The sequence below is a fragment of the Anoplophora glabripennis genome, unplaced genomic scaffold (assembly GCF_000390285.2).
Source record: "Anoplophora glabripennis isolate ALB-LARVAE unplaced genomic scaffold, Agla_2.0 scaffold252, whole genome shotgun sequence".
NCBI classification, from domain to species: Eukaryota; Metazoa; Arthropoda; class Insecta; order Coleoptera; family Cerambycidae; genus Anoplophora; species Anoplophora glabripennis.
The window spans coordinates 463,839-475,769 of record NW_019416370.1 but is presented as its reverse complement, the minus strand read 5'-3'; the positions used below and the strand labels follow the sequence as shown (position 1 = coordinate 475,769).

Genomic DNA, 11,931 nt, shown 5'->3' with positions numbered 1-11,931 from the left:
CAAATTGCAGGTTGCTCCCACTCATATTATATTTTTAATATGTATTTATTGAAATGTTTACCTGTTAACGTCATTTTATGTAGGCATATAAATGTTATTATAAATTATTAAAGCACGACTTCCGGTTCAAAACCCATTATACCAAAAATATTACGTTCTCCCCAAAAATGTATATTTTTAATGTATTCTTCGAAACTCTTGAACACAATTTGAAGTTCAGATTCGACTTTTCCGCCAAACCCTACAGGTTGTGCAACGTTTAAATCACAAAAAGAACAAATATCTTTCTAGTAGTTTTATATAGCTTCTGCTAATAGAAAATCTAGCTACATATTTAAATCACAGTTTAATATAATAAAAAATAGGTTTTAAGATCAAGAATTATGATCTTAAGCAAGTCAACCATATACAGGTATTATAAATTATTTATACTACGGATGGTTTTTTAAAGTAAACAAAATTTTACTGAGTTTAAATCATATTGTGGTAATTTTCATAAAACCAAAACTTTTTTTTTACTTTTCCTCATAAATGTATTTATGTATCCTCAAAATGATTTTATTAGTCACAGTGGCTCTGCCAAAGCAAGCTTACAACCAGTGTCCGCAGTTAACAACTTAACATCATTTTTTTCTTTTTCATGTTGGCAATCAAAGTTTAAAACGACATTTTGACATTTAATGAAAATATGTGGTTATGATACCCAATAAGAATAAAGTTTATGCGATACGTTACTTGGGTGTACTATAATTGATTCTATACTTGTAATATCTTAATTCAGTTCAGCAAATTAACAAAATGGACGCAGAGTAAGTACATAGTAAAAATACTGTTTGCAGTCGAATCACTACAAAATCTGATACATTTCAGAACAAAAGAAAAGGAAGTGGAACATGTATCCAATTCAGATGCCACTGCAAACAAGAAGAAACACAAGAAAGAACACAAACATAAACACAAGAAACGCAATTCGGAGAAAACGGAAAAGGACAAGTCCAAGAAGCACAAAAAACATAAGAAACACAAACGCAAAGAGAAAGAAGTGTCCGTAGATAGGCAGTCCATAAAAAGTGATAAAAATGACCGGTACACCCCTGAAAAGTCACCAAAACCTAAGGAGAAAAGTACAAGCACCAGTGTCACTAATGGTAAGCCTTTAATCGAGAAATCACCTACTGATACGGTTAAGAAATCCTCAAGTAACGATCCCGATTCTGTCGTCGACTTTGTATCGGCAGGCCTAAACCCGGATGTGCAGGATGTGCACACGTTAGAAGTGATTTCCTCAGAAAGTGAAGACGTGCCCGAAGTGGACTGTGACAGTGTCGATATAGACATAAGCGTTATAGAGGCGGACATGGATCTGGAAGAGCTTATGAAGCAGAAAGAGCTGCTGCAGGCACAGCTGGCGAAAGCAGAGATCGAAGGGGTGGCTACACCCAACGACCACGCTGTAGAGAACGGAAAGCCGGTCGACGAGATTATTTTATTAGACGATTCGGACGACCAAGAACCTAGTGTACCTGCTAAAAGGAGAAAACATTCTCGTAGTAGAGAACGCAAAGTCATTATTAAGGAGAGGCCGAAAATTGACCATAAAAGAAGACGTACACGTAGCCGGGAACGATATGCGAGAGAAACGGAAAGGGAGAGATATAACCGTGAATTAGAAAAGCGCAGGGAAAGAGAAAGAGAGAGGGAGCGGAACCATAGACATACTCAGCGTAGGTCTAGAGAAAGGTCGTCGTCCAACATAAACGACAGGTCCAACCGTGATAGATCTCTAAGAAGGTCTCGAGAACGAGACAGTGTTTCCCATCGCGGCGCATCCAGGGATACCAGAAGGGTTCAGGATGACAGGGATAGATATAGATCGGGTAGAGATAGATCTAGGGATAGGAGGGATAGAAGCCACAACAATAGGAACAGGCACGAGAAGCATGACAAATACAAGGATTCTCTAAGCGAGGGACAGCAGAAGGCCAAGCAAAGCAGTGATAGTAGTGAGGTGGACGACATTGATTTGAATGAAGACGAAGAGGACGAGGAAGCTATTATCGAGAAGAGAAGGAAGCAGAGGGAGGAGCTGTTGAAGGTAAGTTTATTTGATGTTGCACGTTACAAAACTATGAAGTGTCAGATTATTTTAACTTAGAATATGATTTTAATTATTTTTCTACTGTGACATAACCTACAAAGTAAATGTCATATTTTTAATGTCATCAGATATTGGAGGTGTAATTAAATGTTGGACAGGGCGTGTCTGCAGAGTAGTTGTCCACGACAATATTATTAGTTAAAAAATCTTTTTCTGATTTTTGAATTGTCATTTTTAACAAATTTTTAGCACTTCAATTTTCATAAACTATCTCAAATCGTTGATTTCTTAGATTTTTACAGAACTAACTTAAAATTTAACCCCTCCATAAGGAAAAATAACATGTTTATTCAATTTGTAAATGGTGTGTAATTTAAAAAATACCGATTGAATTCAAGCGATCATCAAAATTTCACTGGAACGATTCAAGATTCACTTTTTTTTTGTAATAGAGATTAGGAGCCACGAACGCCCAAAGTGAAGACTCCAACACCAACATATCCGTGCCCGCGTCCCCCAAGCCGGTTGTAGACCACGTCAAAGACACCCCACCCGAACCCGACGAACCGGAAGATAAGCAAACGGAACAAGAAGTTGAGAACAACGATGAAGAAAAAGTAAGTGAAGAATCTCTCACTCCCCCGCTTTTGCCGAACATGAAGACAGTCGAGCTGAACGACAAAAAGACGGATAAAACCAAGAAATCGGAGTGGGACATGTTCGCCGAGCAGGATATTTTTAAAGCGAACACAAGCGTAAGTGGCAATTTTTGTTTTTTTTTATATAAAATCATGTGTTAAGTTATTTTCTCTCTACAGTCTCCAAGTACAATAATCACGAAGGGCTCGGGTGCGGAAAATCCCGCACTTACCGACAACTGGGACGACGCCGAGGGCTATTACAGGGTCAGAATTGGCGAAATATTAGACTCTAGATATATGGTGTACGGTTATACCGGCCAGGGCGTTTTCAGTAACGTCGTTAGGGCCAGGGACCAGGCTAGGGGCAATCAGGACGTCGCCGTGAAGATTATCAGGAATAACGAGATCATGTGAGTGTTGACTGTTAAAGCGATCACTGACTTATGACTTTAATAAAACGATAACCACTACCTTGTTCTTAAAATCATCCCTTCTAGGCACAAAACAGGGTTGAAGGAACTGGAGATCCTGAAGAAACTGAACGACGCCGACCCGGAAGACAAGCTGCACTGCTTGCGACTGATCAGGCACTTCTTCCACAAGCAGCACCTGTGCATGGTGTTCGAACCGCTAGCCATGAACTTGAGGGAGGTCCTCAAGAAGTACGGCAAGGACGTCGGCCTGCACGTTAAAGCGGTCCGCAGTTACACCCAACAGCTGCTCTTAGCACTCAAACTCCTAAAGAAGACCGGAATACTGCACGCAGGTAAATTATTGTTTCACGACGGGAAATCTCCGACTGACCTCTGCCCGTTTCAGACATAAAACCCGACAACATACTGGTGAACGAGAGCAAACTGGTCTTGAAGCTGTGCGATTTCGGTTCCGCCTCGGTGATAAACGAGAACGAGATCACGCCGTATCTCGTATCGAGGTTCTACAGAGCGCCCGAGATTATCCTGGGCATCCCCTACGATTACGGCATCGACATGTGGTCGGCCGCCTGCACCATTTATGAGCTTTACACTGGTCGGATCATGTTCTCCGGCAAGTCCAACAACCAGATGCTGAAGTTCTTCATGGACATAAAGGGGAAGTTCCCCAACAAGGTGATAAGGAAGGGGGCGTTCAGGGAACAGCATTTCGACGGCAACTGTAACTTCCTCTACCACGAGATCGATAAGGTCACCGAACGGGTGAGTGTTTAAAGTGTTTCATGTTTTTTAGTTTCACTCCATTTTATTTCATTCTGTACGTTTTGATTAGCTTTTAATTATTATTATTTTGCTGAATAACAGAATCTTTCGAGAGAAAAATAATCCGAGAACTCCACTCGTCATAAACATTACTAGATCTAGGGAATTTTGTTTTAATCATTACCAGTACTGTAACGAGCGCTCCAGTTGTCATAAACATCACTAGATCTAGGGAATTTTGTTTTAATCATTACCAGTACTGTAACGAGAGCTCCACTTGTCATAAACGTCACTAGATCTAGGGAATTGTGTTTTATTCATTACCAATACTGTAACGAGATCTTCACTTGTCATAAACATCACTAGATCTAGGGAATTTTGTTTTATTCATTACCAATACTGTAACATTGGTTGCCTAATATTCAAAGTCGATATAGTTTGCCAAGATTTCCGTTTAAAGAATGACTTTTTAAGTAACGGTTACATTTTGCTGAATGAAAACAATTTTTGTGATAGAATTTCTACAGTATTTATAGTACAGTCATTGAAGCTTTTCACGTCCAAATTCTTTGAAACTGAACCGATCGACTTGAAATTTGGCAGATAGAGAAAAGGTCAGTGAACATTAGTGTCATAGCGCCGATTGACGCTTCCACCCCGTTGGGGGTCTTCTCGGGAGTGGAAATAACGCTGGAAATCGATAGAGAATCAAATTTTGAGCAAAAGATATTCGAAGAATTTTTTCGAGAAATCAATAGTTTTTTAGTCACTAATTAGTCATTAATAGTTTTACACGCGTCAGCGTGTATGAAAGTTTATATGAAGCGTAACCATTTTTTTATGATTGATTATATTCAAAAATTGATTATAATAAAAATATTTTACATTAATGTTGGTAAAAGGGTAGTTTATAAGAAAATGGCAAAAGTAAAATATTCTTTCATAAACAATGTAATTGAATTTTTATTTTAAATTATTGCACAATTATAGCATTCCAGGATTTAAAACGTAATTTTTTTTTAATTTTTTAGCACAGGGGTGATTTATAAGGGTTGAAAAGTGTTATGAGATACAAATTCTTTCATAAGCAATGAGGGAATTTTTATTTTAAATAATTGCACCGTTAAAGCATTCCAAGCTTTTAAAAAGTAAATTGTTTATCATTTTTGTCAATACAGGGGCGTTTTTTAGGGGTTGAAAGAGAAAAATTCTTTTATTAGCTATAAGGTAACTTTTATTTTAAATAATTGCACGATTTAATCGTTCCAAATCTTTAAAAAGTAACTTTTTATCATTATTTTTTGCATAGGGGTAGTTTTAAAGGGTTAAACAAAGGGTGGAAAAGATCAAATATATCATAAAGCATGTTCGAGAACATGGAACATTATTTAATCTTTGTGCTTGAACAATTTTCTTCACTTAGGGGTAGTTTTTACCCCTAAAAAACAAAAAGCGTCAAAGACGAGCCTTGTTCTAAATTTTCACGCAAATCCATGCAGTTTCAAAGAATCCGGAGGTCACAGCTGATTTTCGGCTTCAATGACTGTACTATTAGGGAATTTTCCGTTGCGTGGTAGCAATAAATAGGTACCGTTTAATGTATACTTGTAATTTCGGATTTCTTTTTACTAGGAAAAGGTAGTTGTAATGTCGGTAGTGAAGGTGACCAGGGACTTGCAGGCGGAGCTGGTGGCGGGCCAGGGGTTACCCGCCGACCAGCTGCGGAAAGTCACCCAGCTCAAGGACCTGCTGGAGAAGGCGTTGGCCATCGACCCGGCCAAACGTATAAGCCTGAACAACGCCCTGACCCACCCCTTCATACAGGACAAGATTTAGAAAAGTGGTTTAGCGAGGTAAAAAGCAACGGGAAAAACAAGAATTTTTACTATTTGCTTGCCGATACCTAATCGTCTGTGTGTATATAATTTGTCTGTATTTGGGAACGATTTACTGATTGTGGATTATTTATAAATCAATTAATTCAATAAATGTATGAGTTGTTTATTTGAAATTTTTTATATTTATAAAAAAAAACAGCTGATACCCTCGTCCAGATTATTATATTGTTGCTTTGTTGCAGAGTGCCGGTAAGGGAGAATCAGAGATCGCCGATCGGTCCCAGAAAATAGCAAAGGTATTTTTTTGGGGAATACGGAACTTTTCATAACTTTGGAGCTGTTGAATACGTTTTGACGCATGTATCAATAAAATTGACAGGGCTTGTGTTCAAAATGTAATTAACCGTCGTTAAAATGTATTCAACACGATTTCTCAGAAACTGTCCTTCATCGTTACTCACCTAGTGCATTTTTTCTTTTCAGCGTGTCAGAGAGAATTTGGCCGATAATTTCGATAAAGTGTTTCAGTAAAACGGACGATTCGGATCGAATTCTTCAAAGGATAAGTATTAATTTCACCCACGACACCTCGACTAACTTTTTTATTCTATTATAGCGTTGTGAGAATGTTTACCCGACGATCAGTAACGAGACAAAAATAGAGCAACGCAAGGTAAGTAAGACACCATACGTTGTGATTGTGTGCTTTCTACAGTGACAGTGAATAAATCCGTTTGTTTAAGCAAGTCGCCTTTTATTTATTACCGTTTGATGAATTTCTCTTCTTCGCAGAACGTTGCCGTTATCATTTCACAGATTTATCTACACACGACCAAATTTGAGTGCTGCTCAGTGACGGCATAGACAAGAATTCATGTTTTATTTGTTCGAAAATTCATCATGTCTTTGGAAACAAACTTAAAATTGTAAAAATGTTTTCTAAGAGACAATTTGCAAAAAATTGTATTGGCAAATTTTTTATACGAAACGTTATTCTACACCCTTCAAAATATCTTAAATCAAAAAAGTGACTAAAATAATATGTCGCAGTCATAGAAAACTCTCCGCTACTCAGTTTTGTAGTTGGCTTAAAAAAATATACACACGACCAAGTTTGAGTGCTGCTTAGTGAAGGCGTAGACAAGAATTCATGTTGTATTTGTTTGATTTAAGAAAAATTTATCGTGTCTTTGGAAACAAACTTAAAATTGTAAAAATTTTTTCGAGGAGACAATTTACAAAAAATTGTATTGGCAAATTTTTTACCCGAAATGTTATTCTACGCTCTTCAAAATACCTTGAATCAAAAAGGTGACTAAAATAATGTCGCAGTCATACAAAATTCTCCGCTACTCAACTTTGTGGTTGGTTTAAAAAAATATGCACACAACCAAGTTTGAGTGCTGCTCAGTGACGGCGTAGACAAGAATTCATGTATTTGTTCGATTTAAGAAAAATTAATCGTGTATTTGGAAACTAACTTGAAATTGCAAATAAGCCTAAAATTCTTTCTAAGACAATTTTCAAAAAAATTGTATTGACAAATTTTTGCATATAATAAACATTTGAGCTTCGTTTGTTCTTTTACTTAAAATTTTAGTTGCTTGTATGCCTTTAAACTGAATCACCCTGAGGAAAAGTTTGTAAATACAAAAAAAACATAATTTTTACCTTTTATTGCATAATTAAGATAAAAAAAATCATGATTCCTCGAAATATGCAATGCATGCAGAGAACAGTTATTTCTTAAAATTAATGAAAAGGGAGTTGATAAAAATTAAAGAAAAATTAACAAAAACTATAAAAATATCTTCATTCGTAAGACTTAGTTTTCTTCCACAACCTCCCTCTTCTCTTTATCTTTCTTCTTCTTCTTTTTCTTCTCTTTCACTGGTTGCTGAAAGAGAGAAAATTTTTTCGTTACTATTTTTTACCGTTAATAATCGAAATGCTGTATAAATCCCACTTCTGATTACAAAAATCAATACCAGTTCCACAAGTGACTTTCTAACAATCAAATTAATCCTTACCTCTGCCTCAGGCTCGACCGTTCCCGTAGCGACCACGGCGGAAGTCTCCTCTTCAGCCGTTTCTTCCGTCTTCTTCCTCTTTTTCTTCTTTTTCTTTTCCGGAGACGCCTCGGGACTAGTTACAGACGCATTACCGAGGGATTCATCCAATTTACGCTGCAAAGTTAAATAATGTAAATAAAACGTGCAAATATAAGCACGTTTGTTTTAACACACCTTCTTATGCGACTCTTCCTCCTCCGCCACCTCAGATACAGGCTCGTTTTTCCTGAAAAAAAATTATTTTCAACTTTCGATTACAAAACAAGAAAAAAGTCACACCGATCTGTAACTCACACTGAATAATCCACATAGCAATTCAACCACTCTTTGGGAGTGTTCTCGTTCGGCTTCCCGTACTTATCCAACTGCCCCTTGGCGATCAGTATCTTCTTCTGGCTGGCCCTCTGGCCGAGCCCCCACTTCCTGGGGTACGTGTCCCTCTCCATGATCACCCGCTTTATCTTCGCCACTATACCGTGATCGCAACTCGCCATCGTAGCGGTCGTCATCTGGGCGAGGGCCAGTGCTATCGCCTCGCCCTTCGTCGTCACGATCACGATCTCCTCGTTCAGTTCGATGTTGTCCTCGTACCGCAGGACGCCGGGCAGGAGGATTTTAGCACCGTAACACACTGCGTTCACCTGTCGGGAGAGGGTATAAATTTTAAAAGGTTCAAACGACGGACCTTCGAAAAACTAACCGAGCTGTCTTTCATAATGATCCTTTTATGTCTGACTAGGAGTCCCTCGAGAGGCTTGATCACCCTCCTGAGTAGACTCTCGTCTTTATGGTTATCGTATAGGTACTGGGCATCCAAGACGTCGTGTAAAGTCGACGTGTCATCCATCTCGCTTTGGATGCCGGACCTGACGCGACGCAGCTCGAGCATCTGCCCGCCTACGCCCAGCACCAGGCCCAGGTGGACGCACATGGTACGGATGTAGGAGCCCGCCTCGCAACTCACCCAAAACACCCCTAAAATGGCGATTCGTAAATTTTTCCAAAGGTTTCTGTTTAAAAATTTTTGCAAAAATTTTTTTTTTCAAATTTCTACATTTATTCAAAAATCAGTTAAAACTTTTTTACACATTTATCCAATCGTATTGAAATTAAAACAACTTCACGATAAGCCAACAACAAAGCTATTAACATTTAAAACATCTTACCCATATTCCTGGTTTCGTCATAATCTAACAGTTTACTGTCGTAGACCGTCCTCACACGCAACTGTCTCTTAACTGCAGATATAAGCGGAGGCCTCTGGAACAAGGCCCCTTTCAGCTTTTCTAAACCCTGACTAACTTTTTTTATGGAATCCACGGGTGAATGCAATTTGAATACAGTCACGTACTCCTTACCGGCGGCTTGCTGCGACTTTGCCAACCTAGTAGTCCTCTCTATGCAAACTATCAAACAACCTAACGAAAAAATATATCAATTCTCACTAAACAACTGCAAAAAAATAGCCCATATATTATACCTGTAGTTTTAGGATCTAAAGTTCCGGAATGGCCAGTTTTCTCTACTCTAAGTATGCGTTTTATCCAAGCCACAACCTCGTGACTGCTCGGGTTCGCGGGCTTATCTAAATTGATATAGCCCGCTTTGATATATTCCGATATATCACGCTTTAACGGTGAAGATCCACAGGGAATGGGAACATAATGATTGGTCCTTACATTTAACCGATCAAAATGCTAGGAAAAATATAAATTATTTGTTTGACTTTATTTGTAAATAATAGAATGTGTACTCACTTTCAATAGCAATGGCCATTGTGACGTATCTAATTTTGCGGATTTGTTAGACGGTTCTACAGAAAAATCGCCTTCTTTCTGTATTTCTCCCAAGTTTTCTAGCTTTATCTTCTTTTTCTTCTTTTCTTTGATAGGTTTTTCCACTGAAATTTAAATAACATAAACCTTTGTTTAATGCGTAAATAAACGCGAACCAACACGTTTATAAGAGAATAACAGCAACTGAACCCATATACAGAAAAATAAAACGGAAAATATACTTACGGCTTCCATCCATGATTATTACGGCACGTGTTTAAAATCAAACGCGGATAAATAAAATCTAGGTTATGGAGGTTATATTTGTTTGCGTCTGTCGCAAAGCCGAGAGTGCGTTCCACATTGACCAGGGCCCGAGAACTTATACAGTATACTTGAAAATATGGGGAAACTCTGGGAACCACGTGACTTGAGATGGATATACAAGTTGGGGAAAGAGTCTACAGATGTCGCCACAAAGATTTTGTAGAATAAATTTTGACAATTGCAATTATGAATCATTTCATGTCATTTTTGTTCTTGTTCATGTTTATTGTTTATTGTTGGTTAGGTTTGGCGAGTGTTGGTGTGTGTTTTATTTGTGTTTTTAGTGTGTTTTATTAGATATTTCATTCACATTTATTTATATAACATAATAATGTCTGATCATCATATAATCACATTTTTTTATTAATAATAAAATGTTTTGTTTTTTTTTTTTTTTTTAATAAAAAATGTCTGAAAGTTTGTCGTGATCAGAGGTAGGTAGTTTTTTTTATGGATATCAACACAACGAAAAATTTAAAGTTGCATAATAAATCTCTATTACAAGAATTAATCAAAGATTGGTTTAGTAAAATTATTTACTTGTAATATTTTTTTATTCACCGTGAAAGCTAATACAATATAGAAAGCACTGAAACTCTATAATCATTTTCACTCTTTTTTTTTCAAAATATGTACTGAAATTTGAAATTTTTTCAACAAACATTTTAAAAAGTTACAGTATCAAAATTATTTCTTATTTTAAGTAGGAAGACTATTAGAGCATTTAAAAGTGTCTTTAATGCTTGAGTGATTTTAATGCTTTTTATCAAATGTACTTATTTTCTCATGGTGACAAAAAAAATTATCTACGTGAAAATTATTTTACAAAATCAATTTCTGAGTGATCTGTGTAGGGTGAGATTTGTTATGTAATTTTAAATTTAGCGGCGGCAGAATACCTAAAACAAATATTGAGTAGCTAGGTATATAGTTGTAGAGCGTACAACTAGATGGCGCTTGCATCTTTTACCGGCTACAGGTAATTTAACTCACTGTATTACCGACAATTCCTAGAAAAGGAAAGCAATAGAAGTTGGAGAAAGTGTTAAAAGTTAGCGCTGTTAATGACCACGAAATCTGTTCGTTTCCTATCTTTAGTATCATTTATCTAGGACATTGACTTTTAAAAACTGGAGAGAAAGAGGGCAAGTTTGGGTACTTGCTCTCTCTTTTTAATCGTTAAGGAAGGAATTGCATTAGCCAATCATATGCCGTGCGCGAGAGACAGATAGTACCCAAACTATCTCCCTCTCTGTGGTCTGCTATTCTGTACTGTCAATTTTAAAGGTTAGGTTTTCTAACTGTAACACAAAAATGATTTCTTGCTTAAATTCGATTAAAAATGGTTTTCTCAATAAAGCACACGTCTTAACAAGTAAGTTTTTTCATCCTAATGGCTGATTAACTAATGTTTTTGTATTCTAGACACAACAAGACTTGCAAGTAAAAAGGCTGGCGGAAGCACTAAAAACACCAGTACCAAAGTAAGACCAAAACACAGGGGATGGAAAGTTCAAGACGGTCACCACGTGGAGGCAGGATATATACTCGTCCTTCAACGTAATTTGCGGTTTCATCCAGGCTTAAATGTAAATATCCTTGTCGTTAATGATTGCGCGTAATTTTTCTACCGTTTCAGGTTGGACTAGGGCGAAACGGAACCTTATTTGCCATAGTCCCTGGTAAAGTATCCGTTACCTGTGAAAAAGTGGATCCTAACTGGGATCACACTTGGATTCAAAGATGTCACGGTCACAGGAAAGGCACGGAATTCTATAAAAAGTATTTTAACGTTATTCCGCAATCCCAGCACCAAAAATTCAATTTAATAGATCAAATTTAAATATCCGAACTGTAGTTTATTATTAAGTAAATTATTTTTTAATGTCATGGAGACTAGATTATTTCTTTTCACACAACGAACTAGAATAGAACCCAGTTCAACTTTATATGTCAATTTTTGTTATTGGCGTGAAATTTTTAA

General features: G+C 37.1%; 3 protein-coding genes across 4 annotated transcripts; 2 read left to right on the top strand and 1 right to left on the bottom strand.

Annotated features, from left to right (window-relative positions):
• Positions 1 to 64: 64 nt before the first annotated feature.
• Positions 65 to 6,493, top strand: LOC108910443 (serine/threonine-protein kinase prp4). 2 transcript variants are annotated; one of them, XR_001964455.2, is made up of 10 exons: positions 65 to 412; positions 657 to 809; positions 871 to 2,095; positions 2,551 to 2,853; positions 2,917 to 3,149; positions 3,237 to 3,505; positions 3,559 to 3,935; positions 5,568 to 5,788; positions 6,016 to 6,069; positions 6,257 to 6,493. XR_001964455.2 is itself a non-coding variant. In XM_018715041.2 (8 exons), exons 2-8 carry the CDS (start codon positions 799 to 801, stop codon positions 5,769 to 5,771), a joined length of 2,622 nt encoding a protein of 873 aa, XP_018570557.1. In that variant the 5' UTR covers positions 69 to 412; positions 657 to 798; the 3' UTR covers positions 5,772 to 5,939. The 2 variants fall into 2 exon arrangements, 1 of the variants encoding a protein (XP_018570557.1); XM_018715041.2 differs by lacking the exons at positions 6,016 to 6,069; positions 6,257 to 6,493 and having other exon boundaries at positions 69 to 412; positions 5,568 to 5,939.
• A 941-nt stretch (positions 6,494 to 7,434) lies between these two features.
• LOC108910406 (H/ACA ribonucleoprotein complex subunit 4) lies at positions 7,435 to 9,974 on the bottom strand. The gene is made up of 9 exons (XM_018714992.2): positions 9,867 to 9,974; positions 9,603 to 9,745; positions 9,326 to 9,542; positions 9,012 to 9,263; positions 8,546 to 8,820; positions 8,140 to 8,486; positions 8,020 to 8,071; positions 7,804 to 7,959; positions 7,435 to 7,670 (listed from the first exon to the last, which is right to left on the bottom strand). The coding sequence occupies exons 1-9, from the start codon at positions 9,877 to 9,879 to the stop codon at positions 7,599 to 7,601; spliced, it is 1,527 nt and encodes a 508-aa protein (XP_018570508.1). The 5' UTR covers positions 9,880 to 9,974; the 3' UTR covers positions 7,435 to 7,598.
• Positions 9,975 to 11,194: 1,220 nt separating this feature from the next.
• Positions 11,195 to 11,837, top strand: LOC108910429 (50S ribosomal protein L27). Its single transcript, XM_018715020.1, has 3 exons — positions 11,195 to 11,322; positions 11,373 to 11,536; positions 11,587 to 11,837. The coding sequence occupies exons 1-3, from the start codon at positions 11,262 to 11,264 to the stop codon at positions 11,788 to 11,790; spliced, it is 429 nt and encodes a 142-aa protein (XP_018570536.1). The 5' UTR covers positions 11,195 to 11,261; the 3' UTR covers positions 11,791 to 11,837.
• The last annotated feature ends 94 nt before the right edge of the window (positions 11,838 to 11,931 follow it).

Excerpts from the sequence above, each read along its gene's own strand:
- LOC108910429 (XM_018715020.1), top strand. The coding sequence starts at position 11,262 with ATGATTTCTTGCTTAAATTCGATTAAAAATGGTTTTCTCAATAAAGCA. Across the intron at positions 11,323-11,372 it reads TAAAGCACACGTCTTAACAA|ACACAACAAGACTTGCAAGT; the intron begins GTAAGTTTTTTC and ends TTTGTATTCTAG. Across the intron at positions 11,537-11,586 it reads GGTTTCATCCAGGCTTAAAT|GTTGGACTAGGGCGAAACGG; the intron begins GTAAATATCCTT and ends CTACCGTTTCAG.
- LOC108910443 (XM_018715041.2), top strand. Across the intron at positions 2,096-2,550 it reads AGAGGGAGGAGCTGTTGAAG|AGATTAGGAGCCACGAACGC; the intron begins GTAAGTTTATTT and ends TTTTTGTAATAG. Across the intron at positions 3,936-5,567 it reads TCGATAAGGTCACCGAACGG|GAAAAGGTAGTTGTAATGTC; the intron begins GTGAGTGTTTAA and ends TCTTTTTACTAG.
- LOC108910406 (XM_018714992.2), bottom strand. Across the intron at positions 9,543-9,602 it reads AATGGCCATTGCTATTGAAA|CATTTTGATCGGTTAAATGT; the intron begins GTGAGTACACAT and ends TATTTTTCCTAG. Across the intron at positions 7,671-7,803 it reads CGGTCGAGCCTGAGGCAGAG|CAACCAGTGAAAGAGAAGAA; the intron begins GTAAGGATTAAT and ends TCTCTCTTTCAG.